General features: G+C 43.5%; 2 protein-coding genes across 2 annotated transcripts; one reads left to right on the forward strand and one right to left on the reverse strand.

Annotated features, from left to right (window-relative positions):
• Window positions 1–1,598: 1,598 nt before the first annotated feature.
• MOCS3 (molybdenum cofactor synthesis 3) lies at window positions 1,599–4,507 on the reverse strand. The gene has a single exon (XM_040248177.1). It carries the CDS (start codon window positions 4,420–4,422, stop codon window positions 2,938–2,940), a length of 1,485 nt encoding a protein of 494 aa, XP_040104111.1. The 5' UTR covers window positions 4,423–4,507; the 3' UTR covers window positions 1,599–2,937.
• Window positions 3,863–22,168, forward strand: DPM1 (dolichyl-phosphate mannosyltransferase subunit 1, catalytic). Its single transcript, XM_040248187.1, has 9 exons — window positions 3,863–4,781; window positions 8,855–8,954; window positions 11,847–11,880; window positions 13,398–13,474; window positions 13,555–13,580; window positions 15,296–15,391; window positions 18,494–18,562; window positions 20,605–20,719; window positions 21,825–22,168. Exons 1-9 carry the CDS (start codon window positions 4,621–4,623, stop codon window positions 21,927–21,929), a joined length of 783 nt encoding a protein of 260 aa, XP_040104121.1. The 5' UTR covers window positions 3,863–4,620; the 3' UTR covers window positions 21,930–22,168.
• The last annotated feature ends 3,650 nt before the right edge of the window (window positions 22,169–25,818 follow it).

Below are 25,818 nucleotides of genomic sequence, written 5' to 3' on the forward strand. Positions count from 1 at the left end.
TCAGCTTTCTTCATAGTCCAACTCTCACATCCATACAGGAACACTGGAAAAACCATAGCCTTGACTAGATGGACCTTTGTTGGCAAAGTAATGTCTCTGCTTTTCAATATGCTATCTAGGTTGGTCATAACTTTTCTTCCAAGGAGTAAGCGTCTTTTCATTTCATGGCTGCACTCACCATCTGTAGTGATTTTGGAGCGCAAAAAAATAAAGTCTGACACTGTTTCCACTGTTCCCCATCTATTTCCCATGAAGTGATGGGGCCAGATGCCATGATTTTCGTTTTCTGAATGTTCAGCTTTAAGCCAACTTTTTCACTCTCCTCTTTCACTTTCATCAAGAGGCTTTTTAGCTCCTCTTCACTTTCTGCCGTAAGGGTGGTGTCATCTGCATATCTGAGGTTATTGATGTTTCTCCCAGCAATCTTGATTCCAGCTTGTGCTTCTTCCAGCCCAGCGTTTCTCATGATGTACTTTGCATAGAAGTTAAATAAGCAGGGTGACAATATACAGCCTTGACTTACTCCTTTTCCTATTTGGAACCAGTCTTTTATTCCACATCCAGTTCTAACTGTTGCTTGCTGACCTGCATATAGGTTTCTCAAGAGGCAGGTCAGGTGGTCTGGTATTCCCATCTCTTTCAGAATTTTCCAGTTTATTATGATCCACACAGCCTAGACAGCATAGTAAAAAGCAGACATTACTTTGCCAACAAAGGTCCGTCTAGTCAAAGCTATGGTTTTCCCAGTAGTCATGTATGGATGTCAGAGTTGGACCATAAAGAAAACTGAGCACCGAGGAATTGACGCTTTTGAACTGTGGTGTTGGAGAAGACTCTTGAGAGTCCCTTGGACTGCAAGATCTTTTTTACAATTAATAAGCTATCTATCTTTGGCTGTGCTGGAGCATCTCATCCTGGTGGCTTCTCCCATTGTGGAGCCTGCGCTCTAGGGAGCACGGGCTCTGTAGACGCCTAAGCTTAGCTGCCCCAAGGCATATGGAGTCTTCCCAGTCCACGGATTGAACTTGTGTCCCCTGCATTGGCAGGCAGATTTTTAACTACCGGACCACCAGGGAAGTCCTGGCCCACAATGCTTTGAAACTTTAAAAATTGTACTCAGAGATGCAACATTTTACTTTTATATCTGTGATTTCTGACAATTTTAAGCTTGCATACAACAATCAGCTGGAGAAGAGAGGCTCCCTTTGGATATGTGGATTGCCTCTAATATACACTCTTATGCCACATGTTCGCTTTTAATTGTGTATGTTGGAAGTTCGGCAGACTACCTTCCATTTCATGAAATTGCTGTTGCATAAGAAAACCAACATAAAATGCTGGAATAGATTAAAAGACAGAAAAGGTAAATTAAAGGGGAGGGACGGGGAGATGCTCTCTAAGTGTAACGTCTAGGTCATGAAGGATGGGGGCTTCTGGAATCTGGCTTTGTACTCACGGAGACTGTCAGGAGGGTGACGTTTACGTGTTTGTTTGCCATGATTTAAAAAAAAAAAAAGGAATTCACAATGTTAACAGAAGAGAAAAAACACCTAAGAATGTAGAAAAAGCATTTGATGAATTCAATGAAAACTCTTAGCAAACTGTATGTAAATAGAAGTTTAACCTGAGAGGTTATTTACCTACAGTAAAGCAGTAACAAGTAATATTGGTCAAATATTCAAAGTTTTTCACCCAAAATTGCGAAGGAGAGAAGAAATGTTTATTATTTCACTTTAATTCAATATTGTATTTGGCATCCTGGCGACGTAGTAAAGCCAAAAATAAAAATAACAGATTGAACATGGAAAAAAGGACCGGGGAGAGCAGAAAGTTGGGACTTGGACCTGATGATTTCAAAGCAAGCCACACAACAGTTTAGAAATTTCTATTTGCACAACAGAAGGTGGAACCTGAAACTAAATCTAGAAAAAAAAATTAGTGATTTATAAAAGAAACTGACAAACTATAAAGATGGTTTCTATCTTGCTAAACTGTGTCTTACTTGGCTATTAATTTGAAACACTTAATAAAGTGACCACGTCCCAGGTAATTTTGATTTTAATGTTTAAATAATTTAACTTTAAATATTGACATCTCTATAAAAGGAGTCCCAGAACCCCAGTCCTGGTTGGTGGCTTGTTATGTGCGGGACTACAAAGTGGAGAGGTGGGTGATGGAAACTGAAATTATCCGCCCCTCCAAACACGTCGTCCATGAAATCAGTCCCTGGTGCCAAAATGGTTGGGGACCACTGCTCTAGAACATGTTTTAGCATCTGAAGTAGAAATAACACCCCCCAAAATGTCTTAGTAAACAATAAACTGAGCTTAACTATTTTATCTGTAACCAATTAAGTTTACTACACCTTTGCAAGCATTAAAATGTACAATTTAAAGAGAGTAAACTTGGGAGCTTCCTTGGAGGTTCTATGGGGAAAGCACAGCTACTCCTAGGCCCTTTACTGCAGACCCGTCCTCCTCCACCAGGGATGACTCCGATTTCACTGAGGGCACAGCTTCGGGAGAAACGCTCATGGGAGCAGTGAAGGAGGAAGGAAACACCCGCCTAGCTAGCCAGGTCAGTTGCATCAACCCTGGCGATCAAAGGAGCGACAGGTGTTACAACCAGATCGCCCTCACATCCTGAAAAGCTTTTTATTTTGGCGGGGGGAGGGGCGCAGGACAGGCGATTGACCTGAATTTAAAACACACCACTTGCTGCACACATCAGACAGGTGACAGGAACGTTGTTATAACCCCTTAATAACTACATTATTCGACAAATTACAATTTAAAAGACTCATAAAAAGAAGTCCACCTAATCACAGGTACTGCAGAATCCCAGGGTCCCCCATACATTACTAGGAAAAAAATGCAAATAAATAAAGGCCAAAAACCTTTAGGTAACATGGCAACCCACACCCTTCCACCGGCCACCTCAATACTGCGGAAACGTTCCATCGATTTTGGCAGCCCAGGCCATGAGGCCCCCCACAACGTCCTTAACTGTTAAAGAGTCCAAGTCTGCCCAGGACTGCAAGATCTTCACGGCTTTCTGGGAGTCGTTGCCCAGTTTGCATATCACATAGATAGGGACAGACGCCCCTTCCTGTGCGCCCTGCTTCCCTTCCCGGATGGCTTCTCCCAAGACTTTCAGGCTCTCCGCATCCCTCCGTTCCAAACGTTTCAAAGGGATGTGCAGGGCGTGAGGCAGACGACAGATGTCCACCTCCACTTGAGGCCTGACGTCCAGCAACAGGTGGGGTGACCCAGAATCCAGAAGTCGCTTATAGTCGATAACCGAAATCCGCTCCTCCGGGCTCAGCAACCGGAGGGAGCGGCATTTATCCGTGGCCGACGAACCGCAGAAGCTTTCGTAGTCCTGCAGGTCGGTCACGGTGGGCCGCTCCCCGCAGGCGGCACAGTCGGGCCTGCGCCTCCGCAGCCGGATACAGCGGAAATCGCCTCGGAGGGCGTCAAAGAGCAACAGGCGGCCGCTGTAAGAGGGGCCCAGGCCCGCAGCTATCTTCAGCACTTCCAGCGCCTGCAGGCAGCCTAGGACCCCGGTAACCGCGCCTAGCACCCCGCCATCCGCGCAGCTGGTCACCGTCTCCGCCGGGGGTGGCCGGGGGAACACGCAGCGATAGCAAGGTCCCCCGCCGTAGTGGTAGACCGTGAGTTGGCCCTCGAAACGCAGCGCGCTGGCGGACACCAGGGGCCGGCCGGCGAGCACACAGGCGTCGCTCACCAGGTAGCGGGTGGGCGCGTTGTCGGAGCAGTCGGCCACCACGTCGTAGCGGCGGACGAGGTCCAGCGCCGTGGCCGGCGTCAGCGCCTGGGCGTAGGGCACGCACTCCACCGCCGAATTGAGGCGGCGCAGGGCGGCGGCCGCCGAAAAGACTTTGGCCTGGCCGGCCAGGGCCTCGCCGTGCAGCACCTGGCGGGCCAGGTTGCTCGCTTCGACCACGTCGTAGTCCACGAGGCCCAGGCGGCCGACGCCGGCTGCAGCCAGGTACTGCGCCAGCGGGCAGCCGAGCCCCCCGCAGCCTACTACGAGTACGGCCGCGGCCGCCAGGCGCAGCTGCCCTTGCATGCCGAGCTCCGGCAGCACGAGCTGCCGGCTGTAGCGCTGGATCTCCTCTCGGGACAGGGCGGCCCTGGGAGGCAGGGGCGACACCGGAACCGAGCGCGCTGACTCCTGCCCCGCCGAAAGGGCCGCCGCCAGCCTCTGCTTCAGAGAACTCAGCTCCTCCTCACGCTGCGCGACTTCGACCTGTAAGGCCAGAACCTCCTCCCAGGCCGCCATGCCGGGCCTCTTTCCGGAAAGGCATTTCCGTTTCCGGCTTTTCTTCGTCGCGAGGCTGGAGTAAACCAAAACAAAAACTTTATGGAGCTTGAGCAAAGGTGATAAATAGATCTGCATTTCCTGCGCCACCCTCAGACTCAGTTTGAAAGATTCACAAGTTCTTACTATTTCCAAAGGAACCGCGAAGCGAACCTTAGGAAGACTAGAACTCGTCCACATAGACCAACCCCCTTCTCGGGATTTGGTCCGGTCCAACCCGTCGCCTTCCGCTCCGCGTGACGTATTTCCGCTTCCGGCCTGTCGCGCAGTTCCGCCATGGCTGCTGAGGAAGCGAGTCGTAGCTCTCCTAGGTCGCGGCGGGAGCCGAGGGGGCGAGCCTCGCTGCAAGACAAGTATTCGGTGCTTTTGCCCACGTACAACGAGCGCGAGAACCTACCGTTCATCGTGTGGCTGCTGGTGAAGAGCTTCTCCGAGAGGTAGCGCGCCGGGCCGCCCTCCCCGAGGAATGAGATGAGCTGGCTTTCCGGGCCTGGGTGTCGGCCGTTGGCGGCTGCGCGAGGCGGCCCTGCCCGGCCTCTCTTCGGCCCCCGCGGGAGACCCTGGGGAGGACGCCACCCTGCGAGGAAAGCAGAGGCGGATTCCTCTGCGCTTCTCTTCGTGTCTTGGATTCTTAGTTCCGCCCTTGGGTTTTCTGAAGCACTTCTTTATTGTACATTTCCCGACAGCCCTCTGCCCGCCTTTTCTTAGGAGGGCTGGCCACCCTTTTTAATGCCTGCGGGTCCGAAAACCTGACCTCGCTTCTCTCTTATCTAGACGATCGGGCGCTGCGGCCGGAGCCGGGACTCTGAGCGAGCCCGCTGTCTCCCGCCCCCGTTCCGAGGGCTTATGTAAGCAGGAGGTTCGGGCCCTGTGGGTTAGGGAGCTGCTGCTGGGCTGGGCAACCCTTCTGGAGAAGGCAGAAGGACAGACTCGCAGGTGGATGTATGATGTGATTGTTTTAAAAAAAAAAAAAAAGGGGAGGTGTTGGTGTTGACTTTGAAAATGTTTAAACTTTTTTTTCTGTCTTCAGAAAATCCTGGTATTAGTACGAATTACCTTGTTTTGGGGATCATGTACAAATCTTTGATCTTTAGGTATCAGCACATACAAACTTCTCAGATTACAGTGCTTTCAAAATTAGATAATATTATATAGCTTTTATTTTTCCAACCGAGTCTTCTCAATCGAGAACGAGTTATTTCCAGACTTTTTGTTTTTCCTCTTTTGACTTTTGTTTTACAAATGAAAACGGAGACTCTTTACGACGTATTTGTAGTAAGTGCCCCTTACACATTCCTTCTTTCACTAGTATACCCGAGGTAAAGTGTTCGCGGTGGAATTGCTGAGTCGACAGAGTTGTGCTTAAGATTGGTAATTAATGCCAAATTGCTGTCCAAAAAAATTGTACCGGCTTAGAATTCTGCAACGTTCATCAGAGGGGGCCTTTATCCTCAGGAACCAGCCAGCTTTATTAAACTTACATTGTGGGAAATGCTGATTAGTGAAAAACACTGCTGTTTGATTATAATTATTTGAATCAAATCATTTTCTTCACATTCATGGCTTTTAACTTTTTTTAAAAAGTTCATATTTTCATTTCTCAAACTCTTTTCCAAGTTAGAGAAAATGTCATGTAGCTGATCTTGTTGTGGCTTGTTTCATGATTATACGAAGTTTTCTTTGCTCTGTTCTTTCATGTAGTGTAGTTTATCTTCAGTGATTTCTGGGCGGAGAATGAAGTTTAATAGGGAACAACTATTTTCTTTTCAGGTGGCAAGTTACCTAAAGTCTGCTCAGCTTGATTTCTTTGCTACCTCTTCCTGAGGTGGTCTTGTGGTGCTTTGAAGTGTAGAGGGAAATAATTTTGCTTGTGAATGACTCCATTGGTTTATGAAGTATCTCAGCACCACAAATAGAATCAGCATCTTAACTTGTTTTGACTTGTAAAGCACACGCCCAGAGTTAGTGCCCTGTGGGGAACTGAAGTCGTCTTTACTGTTAGAGAAAAGATAGGCTGGGTTTTGCTTTCTTCCAAGTGTGCTGGTGGCTGACTCTTTTTTTTTTTTTTTAAAGCATTATAACAGTGAAATGTGTTTTCTGGTGGTTTTCCTTGCGTTTGTTTCTCAAAGCAGGACCAGAGGAAACATAATGTGTTTTGGGGGTTTATCTGTACTTCCTCTTTGCCCATACGTTTCCCAGTAAAGTTAACAAAAAGAATGTCTTCTTTAAAGGGGGTGGTGGAAGATGTGATGGTGAGCACAGGTACAGCCAAGTATTATGCTGACTTCTTTTTTGAGTGCAAACTATCACGTGAAGTTAATGAGAACAGTCAATTCAGTTCAGTCGCTCAGTTGTGTCCGACTCTTTGCAACCCGTTGAATCGCAGCACGCCAGGCCTCCCTGTCCATCACCAAATCCCAGAGTTCAAACTCACGTCCATCGAGTCAGTGATGCCATCCAGCCATCTCATCCTCTGTCGTCCCCTTCTCCTGCCCCCAATCCCTCCCAGCGTCAGAGTCTTTTCCATTGAGTCAGCTCTTCGCATGAGGTGGCCAAAGTACTAAAGTTTCAGCTTTAGCATCAGTCCTTCCAAAGAACACCCAGGACTGATCTCCTTCAGAATGGACTGGTTGGATCTCCTTGCAGTCCAAGGGACTCTCAAGAGTCTTTTCTAACACCAGAGTTCAAAAGCATCAATTCTTCAGCGCTCAGCTTTCTTCATAGTCCAACTCTCACGTCCATGCATGACCACTGGAAAAACCATAGCCTTGACTAGATGGACCTTTGTTGGCAAAGTAATGTCTCTGCTTTTGAATATACTATCTAGGTTGGTCATAACTTTTCTTCCAAGGAGTAAGCGTCTTTTCATTTCATGGCTGCAGTCACCATCTGTAGTGATTTTGGAGCGCAAAAAAATAAAGTCTGACACTGTTTCCCCATCTATTTCCCATGAAGTGATGGGACCAGATGCCATGATCTTCGTTTTCTGAATGTTGAGCTTTAAGCCAACTTTTTCACTCTCCTCTTTCACTTTCATCAAGAGGCTTTTTAGCTCCTCTTCACTTTCTGCCATAAGGGTGGTGTCATCTGCATATCTGAGGTTATTGATGTTTCTCCCGGCAATCTTGATTCCAGCTTGTGCTTCTTCCAGCCCAGCGTTTCTCATGATGTATTCTGCATAGAAGTTAAATAAGCAGGGTAACAATATACAGCCACTCCTTTTCCTATTTGGAACCAGTCTGTTGTTCCATGTCCAGTTCTAACTGTTGGTTCCTGACCTTCTCAAGAGGCAGGTCAGGTGGTCTGGTAGTCCCATCTCTTTCAGAATTTTCCACAGTTTATTGTGATCCACAGAGTCAAAGGCTTTAGTATAGTCGATAAAGCAGAAATAGATGTTTTTCTGGAACTCTCTTGAACAATAGAAAGACCTTAATTCAGAAGCACTGATATCTTTTGTAGTTCTCTGGTTTTTATTTGATAGTGTGGGGTTATGGGTACAATTGTTTGAAATAGTGGTATCAAAGACTGTCACCATCCTCAAGTGGAGTTTTTTTAAGGGTGAAATAAAATCAGATTCCTGATAATGTTATTTAAATCTGTTGGGGGTTAAGTTAAAAAGAATAATCATCTAGAGCCACTCAGCTGACTTGATACTTTTTAAATGTATTTTTCAAATAAAATTTCCCAAGTGGATAAGTAAAATTTCATATGATATCCTATCATATATAAATATATGATCACCAATTTTTTTAACGAAAGGATATGTTTTATGTGTGAGAATTTTAACATCTCAGGATTGTACTGGAGAAGGCAGTGGCAACCCACTCCGGTACTGTTGTCTGGAAAATCACATGGATGGAGGAGCCTGGTAGGCTGTAGTCCATGAGGTCTCTGGGAGTCAGACAGGACTGAGCGACTTCACTTTCACTTTTTACTTTCATGCATTGGAGAAGGAAATGGCCAACCACTCCAGTATTCTTGCCTGGAGAATCCCAGGGACAGGGAAGCCTGGTGGGCTGCTGCCTACGGGGTCACACAGAGTCGGACACGACTGAAGCGACTTAGCAGCCGCAGGACTGTATAGTAGCATTTTCCAGCAGCCGGGCCCAGCAGTGTTAAGAGTTGCTCTTGCTGGCCCCGGGGCACCTGGCGGGCTTCCCTTGTGGTTCAGCTGGTAAAGAATCCGCCTGCAATGTGGGAGACCTAGGTTCGATCCCTGGAGAAGGGAAAGGCTACCCATTCCAGTATTCTGGCCTAGGGAATTCCATGGACTCTGTAGTCCATGGGGTCACAAAGACTCAGACATGACTGAGCGACTTTCACTTACATAGTTTGGAAGTGACATACTGAATATTTGACATTTATTTCAATTGATAATTGGAGTTTTCCTTGGTAATTAACATGGCAATAAATTTCCACTTATACTAGGGAGGAGTTAGTGACTTTTAAATTGTTTTTTCATTTCACACTACTGTCTCCAAGCAATAAAATTTAATCTTTTTTATTTTAGTGGCTTCAACTATGAAATTATAATCATAGATGATGGAAGCCCAGATGGAACAAGGGACATTGCTGAGCAGTTGGAGAAGATTTATGGGTCAGACAGAATTGTAAGCCATTTTTCTATCATATCAGTTACCTTTATATGGGGGAAAGATAATAAACAGTGCTTAGATTCCATCTGTCTAGAAACTGAAAAGACAAAGAGCTCTATATATGCTTGGGATTTATATGCATTTTCATTGTGCTTGAGGTTTTACATACCTTTGGTATGTTGAGTCATTGGTAGATTTACAGCAGAACAGTGGGCCTTTGGATGAACTCTTTATGTCTGACTCTGCAAATCAGTTTCCTTGAAGGGCAGAATTAAAGCATGATACTGAATTCAGAAGTATTATAGAACAGGGGACTTCCCTGCTGACTCGGTGGTGAAGAATCCTGCCAGTGCAGGAAGACTTGGGTTTGATCCCTGCATCGGGACGATCCCCTGGAGAAGAAAATGGCAAGCCACTCTAGTATTCTTGTCTCGAAAATCCCATGGACAGAGGAGCCTCGTGAGCTGCAGTCCGTGGGGTCTCAAAAGAGTTGGACACAACTCAGCAACTTAACAGCAAGTTTTAAAACTAGGTTGCAGTTAGTAATGCGCTCCTGGATCTTTCTTGCTCACTTTGTCTAGGCATTCTTGTACTTTCAGTAGAGAACACTGGCTGCAGCTAAAAGCTTGTAGCTGGGAAAGGTGACTTGACTGTCTTCATGTGAAACATGATTTTTCAGAGAACCTGGCAGTTTTATCTGAAGGATAGTCTTGTGAAATAGACTGACTTTTCTGAGTCTTAAACTTTCTCACTGTATCTTAAAGCCTGTTCTACAGGAGTAACTTGGGCATTTTTATTTTTGATCAGTGGTTTGGCTTTATGAATGCTGGAGTAGATTTTTTTAGTTTACTTCAGCCAATTCTTGGGCCAAAAACAGTGAAATCCAGATTTAATTAGAAAACACATTTTAGACTGAGTATTTTGTAATTTGCATAGACGAGAGTTTCTCACTATGTGAGAATTTCCCCACTACTGACGTTGGGACCTGAGGGGTCTTTGCTGTGAGGGCCTGTCCTGTATGTTACAGGATGTTCAGCATCAGCCCTGGACTCGGCGCACAAGGGGCAGCAGCAGCCCCCACAGTGCAGCAACCAGAAAGGCCTCTGCGCATCGTCAGACGTCCCTTTGCCAGCAAAATTACCCCTCGTGCCAAAGAGAGCCCATTGCTATAGGCATAAAGAAGTCTCTTGGAGAACCTTTATTGATACTTGGCATTTTAACAAGTAGCAATTAAGCATCATACAAAGTAGTCTTTTCAGTCCACATATTCTTGATTAATCCCAGTAATGAAATAATTTCTGTGCAATCAGAGGAGAGCTTAGTGAATGAGGAGAGTTTAAAGGAAATGTGTTACACTCTCTTTTTTAAAATTTATTTGGCTGTGACAGGTCTTAGTTGTGGTATGCAGGTTCTAGTTCCCAGACCAAGGATTGATCCTGGGCCCCCTGCATTGGAAGGTCAGAGTCCTAGCCATTGGACCATCAGCAAAGTTCCAGGAAATACGTTACGCTTATGTACAGTATAAATCTATCCTGTGCTAGAGCTTCCTTCCATCTCACAGACATGATTCACAGAACTGTCACACCTCAGTCCTTTCTGAATATTTCCAGATGTACAAGCTTACAGAGGAGATAAAAGCTTAGATTTTGATCCTTTTAGCAGTGACTTTCAGTAATGGTTGATTCATATTTTTGGCCAACAGTTCCTCAGTTCTTTTATAGGTTCTGGGCCAACTGCACTGATTCACATAATGCATAGAATATTCTCCCTGTGTATTTCCATTTAACCTGGAAACATCAGCCTGACAGTGTTTTGAATCCTTTTATCTTCGAACCTCAACCTTGAGGTGTGATTGATTGTACCTGCTGAATTGACCTCAAATTCTAAAACAACATGCAGATGGTGACTGCAGCCATGAAATTAAAAGGCGCTTTACTCCTTGGAAGAAAAGTTATGACCAACCTAGATAGTATATTCAAAAGCAGAGACATTACTTTGCCGACTAAGGTCCATCTAGTCAAGGCTATGGTTTTTCCTGTGGTCATGTATGGATGTGAGAGTTGGACTGTGAAGAAGGCTGAGCGCTGAAGAATTGATGCTTTTGAACTGTGGTGTTGGAGAAGACTCTTGAGAGTCCCTTGGGCTGCAAGGAGATCCAACCAGTCCATTCTGAAGGAGATCAGCCCTGGGATTTCTTTGGAAGGAATGATGCTAAAGCTGAAACTCCAGTACTTTGGCCACCTCATGCGAAGAGTTGACTCATTGGAAAAGACTCTGATGCTGGGAAGGATTGGGGGCAGGAGGAGAAGGGGACGACCGAGGATGAGATGGCTGGATGGCATCACTGACTCGATGGACAGGGAGGCCTGGCGTGCTGCGGTTCATGGGATCGCAGAGTCGGACACAACTGAGCGACTGACCTGAACTGGACTGAAGCATAAAATCAAGATGAGTTGATAGAATATCAACGTTTAAAATCAAAGAGGGAATTGAGAAAACATGTATGGTTATCAAATATTCCAAAAAGGTATAAGTGAGTTAAATCCTCAGTTTTCTTAGGAAGGAATCAATAGATACTGCTTAAAATGATAAGTAATAGACCCAAAAAAAAAAAAAATTGTGTTTTGGTGGGTAGCACCGAGGAGGGGGGCTAGAGTTTAAGATTTTGCCTGAGGGGAGGGGGGAGAGTTGGGTAAAAGAATGTTACTTTTCCTTAAAAGCTGTTAAAGTACTTAATTGTTACTAAATGCATTTTTTATTTTGGAAAAAAATGTTAGGCATATTCTGCTTTAAGTTCTAATAAATGCAACTGTATGCAACTGTTAAAATGAGTGAGCACTTATTTAAAAAGAGTTTTTATTAGATTTTCGATTATTTGTGTTAAAATGCCATTTCTTATCCTTACAGCTTCTAAGGCCACGGGAGAAAAAGTTGGGACTAGGTAAGCAGAACCTCTCACCGTCACCCCCCCCATACCTGCTCCTTACCTTGGTAAGATTTTCCACGTGTAGTTTCCCAGTCTGGAGCAGGGCCAAAATACAGTGATCACCTGTGACGATTTTTAATGATCTTAATGCCATTTAGTTGGTTTAACTTGAATTGCCTGTGTCAACCAAGGCCCTCTTAGGAAAACAGAAACTATTGTAAGTCTTTCAATATGAGGAATTTAATGTAGAGAATCTGGTCACACCAGTGAAGGAATTGCTGAGAAGCCAAATGGAAGACTGAGGTTACTCAGAGGTTAGTAGCTGCTGGAGGTCACTGCTGCTCCCCCAGGGCTGGAGCAGTGATGGAGGAGCTGGTGTTTTTAGAGCCGGGGACCCAGGCTGCGTGCCCGGAGGAGCTAGAATGGTAGAGTCAGGGGTACCTGGTGGAAGTGGGAGCCGTGGAGGAAATCTGGTCCATACTGAGAGGTGGAGTAAGGGGGAGAACTGTTGGACTTTTCCCCTTCTGCTTGAAATCTCCCATCTTCCTGTGCTTCCCAAAGCTGTTTGGAAATCAGTTGACAAGAGAACAAATATAGTACCCTGTGATATATTTAGAACAGAGAAGGGATCTGAGGGCAAACATTTGGACCAGCACACTGCCTTAGCTGTAAGTCCTTGGACATTTCTTTAAGTTAAATGTTTTTAAAAGTTATTTACTTTTTTTTAAAGAAAGCTGTTCTGGCTTTACAGTGTAAGAGGTTATAGAAAATCTCAAATGAATTCAGTCTCGTTCTGAGATAAAAATCTTGAATGCCTTTATTTCTGTTGTCGGTCACAGTTGTTTCATGTTGGAAAGTGTTACTGTTACTGGACATTGGGGGAGCGCGTAGGAAACACAGTGCTTGGAAATGGAGTGCTGTCTGGAGGTCCTTGATTTCATGGCATGATCAAATGTTCTGAATATCTGAATCCAGAAGGTTCTTCAAGATTGAAGCAATCTTGAAACTGCCCTGAAAGCCACCAAGAATTATTAACCAATCAGTGGCAATCCAGAAACCTGTAGTCAGTCACTTCTTAACAGAAGTCAGAAGAATTCAGCCTTGCTAATAAGCTAGTGTGTTGGATTGGGGCTAGAGAACACAGGAATTCCCATCTCCTGTTCCTGACCAGTTACCCGTACCTGCCAAGTCCTTGAGGAACTTTTGGGCATGAGCGTGGCTAAGTAATTGCTAGTTGCACCTTTGGCCCCAGATACAGGGCTCTTGTGTACCAGGCTTAAGGTGTGGAAGACACTCCCTGGGTTGCTTTCGTGGGGCAGCGGTAATGGGAAGAGCAGAAGCAGAGAGACAGGTTAGGTGGGGGTCCAGGCATCATAAGGTGGTGCCCAGGACTGAAGTGAGACGACAGTTCAGTGTCAGCTCTAGAGGACTGATGGCTTCTCAGAGATGTCAGCAGTTTCTTCCCTGTTTAGATGTAGACCTCAGCATTTCCGGTGACTTCCTTTAATGGATATAGATGTTTTCATTTTTAGGAACTGCGTATATTCACGGGATGAAACATGCCACAGGCAACTACATAATCATCATGGATGCTGACCTCTCACACCATGTGAGTGGTATGTTTCTTTATTAGCTATTTATTATAGTCTTAGCCTATTTTACTGACCTACTGTTTATTCTTAATTTCAGCCAAAATTTATTCCTGAATTCATCAGGTAGGTATTTCTAATGTTTGAAAGAATTATGATTCAAGTCATTTATCTTATTTTGATTTTTTTACTTCATTTTTCATTCATTAAAATGCTCATGCTATTTTAAGTTTGCTATGAAAAATAAAACCAGTGTATAGATTTGAGGCATGTGAATATAGTTATAAGACTAAATGAAGAATTTTAGGGGCCCTGAGAGGATTAACTGAAAAATAAGCCCTTTATTACCTAATTCTATAAACACTATAGAAAATTTCTATAAACATCATTAAATTCTATAAATACTGTAGAAAAAGATGAAAAACATCTTCCCTGTTAAATGGAATTAAACCCTGCATCAAAAGGGTAAAACCCTATGAATAGATGGGGTTTATTTTAGGAATGAATGCCAAAATCAGGAGTCTGTCAAAATAATTCATTTATCACATTAACAAAGAAGGCAGTCTGATTAAGTCTATAGGTGCTAAAGGGTATGTCATAAAATTCACTATCCATTTCTTCTTAAAATGTTAGTATAGAAATAGAAGGAAACCACTTAAACATACAGAAGACAACCTAGTCCTACATCAGAGGTGTCTTACCTTTTTATTTTTTGCTGCAACACATGGCTTGGCCACCCACTCCAGTATTCTTGCTTGGAGAATCCCATGGACAGAGGAGCCTGGCAGGCTCCCGTCCATGGGGTCACAAAAATTGGACACGACTTAGCAACTAACCCACCACAGCTTGTGGGATCTTGGTTCCCTGACCAGGGCTTGAACCTGGACCCCCAGCAGTGAAAGCAGGAGTCCTAACCACCAGTGGATTTCCCCATGAAACTCTTCGCAAATGATGAGATGCTGAATTAATTTCCAATAAACTCATCAATGACTGTAGGTATACCAGATGTCATTAAACACGGAAATTTTAAGTAATGTTGTAACATAAGAATTTAGCATATATCAGTAAAGGGTACAAAATTCTGTTTATTTACAGGTAATGTAAAAACATTTTTAGAAAATCCAAGAGACCATGACACCTTTCAGAAAAAAAACTTGGGAGCCGTTCTGAACGTAAACTAAATAGGAAAACAGAGTCAGATCATGTCACCTGTTTAGAATACTTCCAGGAGGTCCTGTGAACACATGGAGAATCCACATTCCTTTACTTGCCATTCAAACCACTCTGTGAAGTGGCCCCTGCCTTGCGATCTGAACTCATCCTCTGCCCTCCACTTTGTCTGAAGTGCTGTGTCACAGCTCCTTAATGCCAACTACTTCTCCTTTGATCTCTGCATAAAGTCATCTCAAAAATACTTTCTCTGCTTAGATCGCCGAAACTACCCCAAAACTCCTTTGACCTGATAGGCAGTGGAACCAGTGGATTAGAAAATGGGTGAGGGATGCAATCAGGCCCTGTGTAGGAGAAATCCAGAGGGCTAATGAAGCTAAGATCCTCACCCTGGGATGTAGTCAGGGAAATGCAACTGAAGTAACCACATGTTACGTTTGCTACCCACTAGTTTTTCACAAAACCTATGAAGCAATACCTCCAGCACCAATAAGATGGTAGAAAATGGACACAAGTGTTGCTGGAAGAAGTGTGAGTTACTGCAGCCTTTTCAGAAAGGAATTTCTTGTGATATCTGTTAGAATTAAAGATACTTAGGAGCTTTGTTTTAGCAATTTTGTTGAAAGCTCAGCAGCTTTTTTAAATTGACACCTAATTTATTTTTTCTACAGGAAGCAAAAGGAGGGTAATTTTGACATTGTCTCTGGAACTCGCTACAAAGGAAATGGCGGTGTATATGGCTGGGATTTGAAAAGAAAAATAATCAGGTATATACATTTAGAATATATGCTTATGATTTCTCTTTTAGTGTAACTATTAGAAATATGTGTTTAACAAGTATTTGGATTAAATGACCATGTGGGGTTTGTGAAATCAGATTGTGACTTCCAAAAAATATTCCCAGGTAGCTACTTACATACAATTTTTCCTATGTTAGAGTATTTTATTCTGGATGCTTTTCACTTGGGGAAAATCTGCATAAACCTTTGAACCTTTCATAGAAAGTATCTAATTGAGCAAAATTTATTCTGTATGAACCTTCAGCTCTTAAGAGAATTATTCATCTATTTTTGGACTAAATAACTTTTGAACATATATTTTTCTAATAATTTAAGATACACCATGATTTCAGCTTTTACTAAGAAACATAAAGTGGTGCAGCTTTGGAGGCAGACTTGGGTTAAACTCCTGGCTCTGTCATTTAAATTGCCTGTGTCCCCCTGCATATCTTGCCTTTTCTAAGCTTTATTTTCCTCATGATAAAATGGAAGTAAAACAAGCTGTTTCAATTTCCTGTTACAGTGTAACAGACCATCCCAAAGCTTAGTGACTTAAAACAAATTTATCATTTCTCTAAATTCTTTGGTTTGGCTACTGGTTCCTCTGCTGACTTCACCTGGGCTCATTCATGCAGTTTCCTTTGGCTTGAGGGTGAGCTGTGCTGGTAGCTCCAAAATGGTCTCATTCATATGTTTAACATATGGTACTGGTTGTTGACCGGGCCCACCTCAGTTCTGCTGCGTGTAGCTGCTCACCTGGAAAGCTGGATCAGCTGCTTTACATGGCCTTCTAAGGGCACCATCCAGAAGTACCACAGCTGCAGCTGCAAGCACTCTTGAGTGCTAAGCTCTGGGGCTAACACCACTTTAAATTTTGGTCAAAGCAAGCTCGTAATCAAGGGATGGGGAAATAGAATCCCCCTCTTGATGGGAAGACCCACAAAGAATTTTTGACCACATTTAGTCTATCTCACCTAGGTTGTTGGAGAGAGGTGTTTCTATCTCTAAACGATCTACCTAGCTTATTGCTTTTTGTGTAACAACATAACTTTGTATAAATTCTTACTAATAGTACTTTTTATCAGTCACTCCATTCCTATCAAAGATTCTGTTAGGTTCAGTTTTGCCTCTTAACTGTAAAATTTAAAACATGTAAAAGCCTCAATCTTCAGTGAAATGAAGGGGTTAGATACATGAGCAGTTTTCATTCCTTTGAGGATCAGAATCATGTAGGAGGGAGTTACATACATCTGCTCCCTATTCATCCTCCCGGCCTTTCTTGTGCATACACACATTGGAGACCATTTGAATGGATCTCCAGGGATGGTGTGAAAGCCTCAGTAGTTTTCACAGGTTCCCAGAGGATTGTGTTGTGCAGCCACAGTTGAGACCAGCATGTCAGTGAGATCACTGACTCAGGCCTCTCTGAATTTGGTCATTAAAACTAATATTTAAAGTCAGGGAGTCCCAGTGAGAGACAGTCTACAACTTTTGGTTGGATCATTTGGTTGTATTGAGTTGTATCCATCATCATGACTTCTTAATGTCTTCACTGACTTTATAGTAAAAACTGGCGAGAAAAATTATGTATCACTTGCTCAAGGTCTCATTTTTATGGTCCAGAACCGGAATTTGAACCCAAGTCTGTGACTCCAGCTGTATTTTGATTGTTCAGTCATGTCCAACTCTTCGGGACCCCATGGACTTGCAGCATTTTGGTTAAGACCCCAATTTTAGAATGTATTACCTTGAATAGATGTATAGATATATACATACACATGCACACACACACATAAATACATAGACTCTCACACTCCTTGGGTCAGATTCATTTTGTGGGATAAATTATGTCTTGGAATTTTTTTGTAACGACCAGAAGCAAATTGAAAGGGGGAGTATGTTTTTGTTAGCCGTTATCCCAACTATATCCCTAGCCATGTATTTTATATGAAATAGGCTCTCCTGAGGAGCATCTTGATGGTGCCCCTGGCCTTGGAGAGAAACTTTTTTCCACGCTGCTTCCCTGCCACCTTCCCTCCCTCCAGAACAGCTAGTTTTCTGAATCTGAGCACACTAAAACAGCTGCAGTACCAAAGTCATTTTTTCCAAGTGTACTTTACATCTTTTTGAAATGCTAATAATAGCTATTTGTCAGTAATAGCTTATAATTGATTGATACTTAGTTGTGCTTGAAGCATAGATCCTAAAGTCATTGTTATGGGCTGAATGTTTCCGAATTCCTGTGTACCTTGCCCTGGGAGTGTTGGTGTTCAGAAATGGGGTTCAGGGGAGGTAAGTGGGTTTAGATGAGGTCCTGCATGTGGGTGGGGCACTGTTGGTGGAATTAGTGCCCTTTCAAGAAGAAAGCAGGAAAGCCTGGCCCTTCCTCACCCCTACCCTGAGCTCCTCCACCTTCCATGTGAGCACACACCAAGGCGGCACCATTTGGAGGCTAGGAACAGGATCCTCACCAGGAACCAAGTTTACAGCACCTTTATCTTGGACTTTTCAGCCTCCAGAACTGTGAGAATTGCGTATCTGTTGTTTAAGTCACCCAGTCTGTGGGTTACAGAAGCCCAAGCAGAGTGGACAGTCTCAAGAGTGGAACCTGTGGTCAGTTTTCCAGAAATGGCCAAAACCCTTTCCCACCTTCACCCTTTTAAAAAAAATACCATTTTAATGCAAACTGAGGTTGGAAAAGCCCTCCCTTGGTGATTTGAATCTGAAAAAGAAGCTTGAAATCCCTGATAATCACTTTTCCTGGCTTGACAGATGTTTGTAATCCTAAATTATAACTATCGGCAAATATGCGAGTGGAGTTAAAAATCTATTACCATTCTTACCTAGTGTTTGGAAAATTATTGTTTTATAGGTCATCTCCACATGTCACATTCAAAGAATAAAAAATACCTATTTTCTGAAAAAATGAGAACTATCAGATCTCCTTTCACTGACAAATCCTTGCTTTGTTCCATAGAGTTAACATTTTTGTTGCATTTTTGAAATTATAGCATTTTTAGCACTCTGTACTTGGCTGTATTTCTTTCATGTAGAAACTGTATTTTATAAAGAAAACCTTTTCTTTGATAGCCGTGTGGCCAATTTTATAACTCAGATTTTGCTGCGGCCAGGAGCATCTGATTTAACAGGAAGTTTCAGGTACAGTGAAAACTTGTAACTATATATTTTCTACTACTTACAATTTCTTGCCTAAATCTCTTGTTTTAGAATGACTTATTTAAAGAAACCCTTTTCATTTCTACCTCATTTTTGTCTGGAACACTTAAAAAAGGCAGATTGAAGTTCTTAGAGGTGCTAATGAAGCCTAAACATCTTCTTAAGGGAAAATACTGTACTTTTTAAAGAGCAGGAATGACAGGGTGGTGTGCTTAAAGTTAGTATCACCGCTCAGCCCTTGAGGGGCCTGAGGTGACCACTAACTGCTCAGTCAGAACATAACTTCTTGTCTAAATGGTGCAAAGCCTCCTGCTAGGTCCTTGGGATTTTTAAATTTTTGCTTGTTTCTTGGTGTTTTTGTAATTTTAGACCTGATACAGTAGTTTACTTTGTATGACGATGCGAAATGACTGCCAGAATTTTTTTGATCTCTGAAACTAAAATGTCTCCTCACCTGCTTTAAGGTCCAGACTCCATGCATTAATTAATACATTGTATTACCTGGTATATGCTTCTATCCATTAAATGTTGATACTTTTCACCTTTGATAGAACGCATGCGCGCATGCTCAGTCGCGTCAGTCGTGTCCGACCCCTTGCGACCCTATGGGACATAGCCCACCAAGCTCCTCTGTCCCCGGGATTCTCTAGGCAAGAATACTGGAGTAGGTTACCATGCCCTCTTCCAGAGATCTTCCCGACCCAGGGATCGAACCCGCATCTCCTGCATTGGGAAGCCGGTTCTTTCCCATTAGTGCCACTTGGGAAGCCCTTGTTAAAACACACAAATACAGAAATTAGGAGCCTGCTGTTGAAGGTAATGAGTACTTCTAATGCAGCTCTAAGTCTGTTGGATAGCAGTTCAGAGACAGTAAGAGAGAGTCAGAAGTGAGGAGAGGAGCCATCACAAATTAGAGATCAGATAATGAAAATGAAACGTCTCTAGAATTAAGATGTAAGTTGTTTTGAAAGCAGTTTGGTGTATGAAAGATAGCTACAGACCCATACATACATCCTTCAGTTCCACACTTTGAGGCAGATGAATATATGAAGCTCACATGTGTTACCATGATTTTGAATGAAGACCCAGGGTAGCTTCATCGGTTGTGGAGATGGGGGCTTTGCTTTGGGGCCTAGTTCCCCTAGTTACTTCATCCCCTAGCTCCTTCTCTCATAGCTTTCTCAAAAACTACAAAATAAAAGGTAGAAATTGCTGCCTTTGTATACACTGAGGCTCGGGGGGAGTTGTTTTTTAGCCATAGTGACTCTGAAAACAGAGTTCCTAAAGAAGAATGAGTTCACCCTTAGGCTTTCCCCGCTCCTGTCTCTCTTGGAAACCTGATGAGCTTTGCCTTTGGCCTGCAGTCCATCTAAAGTTAGGGTGTGCGTTCACCCATTGTACCTGATTGACTGTGACCTCCGATACTGAGAGCTGATTACCGCCAGTGCTGCCTCAATCTTGTGATCCCTACTTCCTGTCTCTAACTTAACCAGGCTCAACCTAGAGGGACTTAGTTTCTCCCAGGAATTTATTTAGATCTCAGGAAATAGAAACTTCACAGACACTTCAAGGAAACACCTGCCAGTCGCTTCTTCCTTGCCTCGAGTCTGTACTGTGCTTCGTTATCTATCACCTCTGTTGTCCCAGTAGTTGAAACAGTTTCTTCCTTTTCGACTTTAAAAGTAAATTTCAAGAAAAAGTTTGAAACTACAAACAATGGGCGGTTTTGCTCCGCATGATTCACTTTACCATATTTTAATAATTTCTAATAGTGCGATAGGAAGATAGCTCTTTAAATACTAAGAGTTCATTTTCACAGTTGTCCTGAATTATTTACCAAATATTTTTATGGCCTTTCCAGTTCAGGACAAATGTATCATACTCATCAACTGAGAACTTTTCTGTAGACAAATGGCCAATGAAAGTTAAGTTTTTATAAATACCAGTGAACTTTTGGAAAGGTCAGGGTACATGTAGGCATGTATATTTATCCAGGTGTTCATATACATTTCAATTTCTTATAGGTTATACAGAAAAGAAGTTTTACAGAAATTAATAGGAAAATGTATTTCTAAAGGCTACGTCTTCCAGATGGAGATGATTGTTCGAGCAAGACAGCTGAATTATTCTATTGGCGAGGTATGTAAATAATGTCAATTCCTCATAAAGAAACAAAGTTTAGACTTTTTATAATAAAACGTTAATTTTCATAAACTAAGTAAATGTGGAAGGCTTCCAGGTGTCCATGCAAAAGAGTGAAAGTTCACATTCTTTTAAACTTAATATATTTGACATACCAAGATCTAAAGCTTAACAGAGGCAGTGTTCCCTTTTAAATAAATAAAAGTGACTGGTATCTTCATCCTTGCCTTTTCTTCTGGCCACTCAGCATTATGGGATGAGTCTGTCTTCTGCTTTTCCTCTTGTCTTGGCCATCAGCCACCCTACTTAAGTTAAAAATGAATGGTGAGGGACTTCCCTGGTGGTCTGGTGGCTAAGAGTCCCCATTTCCATTGCAGGGTGCACAAGTTTGATCCCTGGTAGGGGTACTAAGATCCCACATGCCACATGGCCAAAATTAATTTTTTTTTTTTTAAATGCATGGTGAATCCTTTTTGCCGTACAGTCTATGAGTAAATGAAAAGGGCAGGAATTGGAGGAGCAGTTTAATACTCTTACTTAGAGCAAGAAAATAGCTGACTGGAATGCTACTGCTCTTGTGGAAGTTGTAAGATTTTTAGCTTAGTGCTAAAATAGTGACAGCTAAACTTGATGGTGGAGAAGGGGGTGGCATCCCACTCCAGGATTCCTGCCTGGGAAATCCCATGGACAGAGGAGTGTGGTGGGCTAGAGTCCATGGGCCACAGAGAGTCGGGCATGACTGAGCAACTAACACTAAACTTGATGGACTGCTGGAAAAAATTCAGGCCATTTTACTTTTGGAGGATAATTTTTCCTTGAAACTTGAGTAAACCAACTGAATATTCAGGATCAGTGCCTTTTCAAAACAGCAGATTTGGTTCATATGACCTATTTTAAGATAATAAAATGCATGCTATGTTTAATTTTGAAGACTTGGAGGTGCAGGTGGTTACTGTAAGAATCCCATAATTTGCACTTAACTTGAAGGACTTGCTAGCAGAGGAACAGTCTTGTTTCTGTTGTATGAGTAATTGTTGTACGCGTGCTATACTTCTTTTCTCGTATTTTTGAAGACTCACTTAACATATATTTTTTTAACTAGGTTCCAATATCATTTGTGGATCGTGTTTATGGTGAATCCAAGTTGGGAGGAAATGAAATAGTCTCTTTCTTGAAAGGATTACTGACTCTTTTTGCTACTACATAAAAGAATGTTATTCATTTATACTTAATCATGTTCAATTCAGTGTAAACATGGAAAAAGCCTGGTTGCTGATTTTTATAAAATGTACTCTTAGAACATAAATCATAAGGTAAGGCAAGTCTATTTTCTGGAGAAACTCCATTTTATATGTCAAATTAAAATGAGCAGTGTTCTCAGTTTTCGTTTACATTTTGTTGTATTAAGACCTATAAATAAAGGTATATGGAATTTCTGCATAAAAATACTGCTGCTTTCATTAAAGTATACAAATGCAGGATTTCTTACCTGGGGAAAATTTTGAAAAAGACTAGATTCATACCTAATACACGTCAGAAGTAAGATGAGTGCTAATCATATTCATGAAATATACATATGGCTATTTCTATATGAACTGAAAAATACACACCTCTCCTGCTATTTTAAAGTGTACCCCAAATTTCTTAAACCAGATAATACATTTAGAGCACAATTTGAATTTGGGTCTTTGTAGCTGTTGACTTGATAGAGCATTTCACCTGTCCGAGCAAGTCTGTTTAAAATACATACCATGCATTGGAAGCAACAGCATTTTACTGCATAGTTGTTTTTTTCTCTTCTGGGCACAAACATCTTTCAGTAAAGAAAAACATTGATGACATTAAGGCATAAATCTAGCTGCTGTAATAATTTTTATTTTTTGGCCAGGCCAGGAGGCCTGTGGGATCCTACTTTCCCAACTACGGCTGGAACCGGAGTCCCGGGCAGTGAAAGCATCACGTCCTAACCACTGAACTGCCAGGGAATTACCACCTGTAGTACTTTTTAAACAACTGTTTTTTTCCCTCAAAATAATTTGTTTCCATGTTATTTCAGGACCCTTAACAAAGCATACATAATGTGAGTGAATCCCCTAGATGTCTTCTTTTGAGGAAACTTCTGCAAATGAAAAGGTTGTTCAGTAAAGCCAGCACAGATAACTCTGTTTACCCATTTTAAGAAGGTATTCCAAGTAAGATCAGTTTCCAATTATAACATAGCTTTTAGATCATGTAGTATCTTTTAAAATTTTGAGTGAGACATACTTTGAGCAAATAAGCTTAAAATCAAGATAACTTTTCCTTTACAAGTAAAAGGGAGAGGCGTCTCTAAATAAACATATTTAGTGGACAGTATTTCTGTGACTACATTTTCCTACTTTAATTTGGCTGCTAAAGCAATTTAAAATCTGATTTTTCCATTTGCATTCCCAACAGATCTTACCAGAGATGAATACCAGGGTATACAACCTTTGGTGTCATTTTGAACATCACCTGTTCCTGTGGTTGAATTCATAGGACATGCTCTAATAAGGGCCAGTACTGTTCTGTCTCCCCTTTGTGCAGAGCCCACCATGGACCCCTCTCCTTGGGGAAATGACTTCTCTCATCACTGATAACAACTAGAAAATTTATCATCACTGATGTAAAATTAGCTTTACGCTAACAGAAATAATTTTTTGTAGGCTTTCTTTTTCATCTAAAACCAAAGTTAAATCTTTATTGTCAGCTATGTGGAGCAGAGATTAACCACCTCAGAGAACTCACTGCTAAAGTATTGCCTTCTCAGATGTTACTGGCGTAGGTTAGGTACCTTTTGCCTTTTTTAGTCTTTTGATTCTTATTCCTACAATCATTCCAACAGTATCACTGTTGGAATTTACAGTAAAGTATTTGGGCAGTGAAAACTTTCACCATTTGGAAGTTATTAGAAAAAAATCTGGACTATTCAGATGCATTTTTGTACTAAGTCTAGTGACTTAAACACTGGAAAATCTATTTAAACATTTACATGTGAATCCAGCATCCCTTTTTACTTCGTAAGTGGGGCCAAGGATAAAATCCAGATGTTCTCCCTTTGTATTGGTATTATCTCTCTATGAATCTAAGTATGGAATCTAAAAAAAACTAAAAATTATTTTGCTTATTTCATATTAGTTGTTGCTAGTCTCTTCTGCAACATGTAATTAGATTCTTCATCTTTGTCTCTGTAAAATCAAACTGTTTTCAGTGTCCCCCCGCCCCCCCCCTTTTTTTACAACTTTTTCCAGCTATTGTTTTCCCTTGAAGTACTGATTTGGCTTTTAAAGATATATTTTATCACAGTTTCAGAAATGAATGGAATACAGAGTTGGATGAAACAGCTTGTTAAACCTGCTAACTGAAGCCTTAGACAGTAAGCTCTATGTAACCATAATTTGTAGTTTTCAATTAAGTCAGCTTCTTTGGGGATGTTACCTATTGTTTGAAACTTAACTTGAAATTTAGAGAAACAGCAAAGTAAGTGTAAGATGTACAAGAGCACATCTTAACGGGTTTGGTTAATTCTCCACAATAGACTTTATTGTTCAGTATGTTTAGCCAGTGATAAGACACTCAACTATAAAAGATGGGTTCAAGAATGTTGAGATGATGTCTTGGCTGGGGTTGACCTAACTCTTCAAAGCCCTCCGTTACGTCCTATGCCATCCAAATTGTGGGAGCACGTAAAGTGACCGTCTTTGGGACTATTCTGTGGTTTTCAAGGATCTTATGGAGGCCCACTGGCAACGTCATTTCTCATCCTTGGCTCACTAGTCCAGTGGCCTCAAAAAACTAGGGATCCCATTTGTTTTCTTCAGGCCAAAGAGAAGAGCCATCTCTGATTTGGAAGAATGCCCTGTCCCCGGGTAACAGCCGGCTTTCTGTAAAACGCAGGCCTGTCCACTGAATAGCCCACCCCACCCGCAAGGGGTCAAGCACCCATGAGTTGGTTTGCATCTCAGGTTGGTGTGTGAAGCACGAGGCCCTCACGCCTCATCTAAGGCAGGAAGTGTCGGGCATGGCCGGCCAGGTGTCCTGGGCTTCCTTCTGCCGAGCCCGGGAGCGCGGGCTTCCCAGCACGTGGAGCCGCGGGGCTGCCCACACGCCCCTCCCGCCAGATATAGTCCAGGCCCAGCCGGGCCCGCGCAGGGATCCCCAGCACGGCCACCTGACTGAGTGCAGGGCGTGCTGCGGCACGCTGCTTGTACCTCCGCCGTCGGCGCTGTGACCAGAGGAAGGCGCCCGCCGTGCACAAGGGCCATGGAAGCGCACTGCGGCCATTATCCGCGGCGCCTCCTAGTGGGTCAATGGCAAATCCTTCTGGTTCTCGCGAGAGCTCCCCCTCAGTGGGGATTATATAATTTCCCTTAGGCGGGGATAGGGGTGCTGATGCCACCCTCCCTCAGGAAAAGTTAAGTGCTGGCACATATGGAAGTGAGAGTTGTCTTTGGGGGGCATGGGGGGAAGGGGTATTGGCCCCCATTGCCCCCCCTGCTTAGCTGGACAATGAGTCCTCTTATGCTAATGAGCTGCTTACGTCACTTCCGCTCTTTCTCGGCCGCCATTTTGGCTAGGGCAGGTTCGGGGAGTCGCTCCGAGGCGCTTGTATTGTCTGCCGAGGGGAGACGCGGGATCAGCCCCCTCCCCCGCCCGTTGCCGCCGCCGCCTCCGCCGGCCCGGTCTCCCCTCCGCCGCCCGCCGGGATCCATGAACTGAACTCCCGCCCCCCCCCCCGGCCGCCGCCATCTTGTGCCCCCTCCCCTTCCCGCAGGCAGCGCTAAGGGGGATTTTGGCGTCTCCTCAGACACAGCTCCCTCTCTCGGTCCCCGCTGCTGAGGAGCGAGAGGAGCGCGGCCGCCGCCGCCGCCCGCCTGCCCGCGCCGGTGAAGCCGCCTCTCCCACACCCTCCGTCTCCTCCCTCCGCCCCTCCTTTGTCTGCACCGCTCGACGACGCTGCCGCCGCCGCCGCCCGCGCGGGGACTGGAGGGATCCGCTCGCGCCGCCGCCGCCGCCCGCCGCTCTGCTGCGCCCGCCGCGCCCCCCGGCAGCAGCCGCGGCCGCGGCGCGAGCCGGAG

The sequence above is a fragment of the Oryx dammah genome, unplaced genomic scaffold (genome assembly GCF_014754425.2).
Source record: "Oryx dammah isolate SB20612 unplaced genomic scaffold, SCBI_Odam_1.1 HiC_scaffold_10, whole genome shotgun sequence".
NCBI classification, from domain to species: Eukaryota; Metazoa; Chordata; class Mammalia; order Artiodactyla; family Bovidae; genus Oryx; species Oryx dammah.

Excerpts from the sequence above, each read along its gene's own strand:
- DPM1 (XM_040248187.1), top strand. The coding sequence starts at position 4,621 with ATGGCTGCTGAGGAAGCGAGTCGTAGCTCTCCTAGGTCGCGGCGGGAG. Across the intron at positions 11,881-13,397 it reads GGAGAAAAAGTTGGGACTAG|GAACTGCGTATATTCACGGG; the intron begins GTAAGCAGAACC and ends TTTCATTTTTAG. Across the intron at positions 18,563-20,604 it reads GATTTAACAGGAAGTTTCAG|GTTATACAGAAAAGAAGTTT; the intron begins GTACAGTGAAAA and ends AATTTCTTATAG.
- MOCS3 (XM_040248177.1), bottom strand. The coding sequence starts at position 4,422 with ATGCAGATCTATTTATCACCTTTGCTCAAGCTCCATAAAGTTTTTGTT.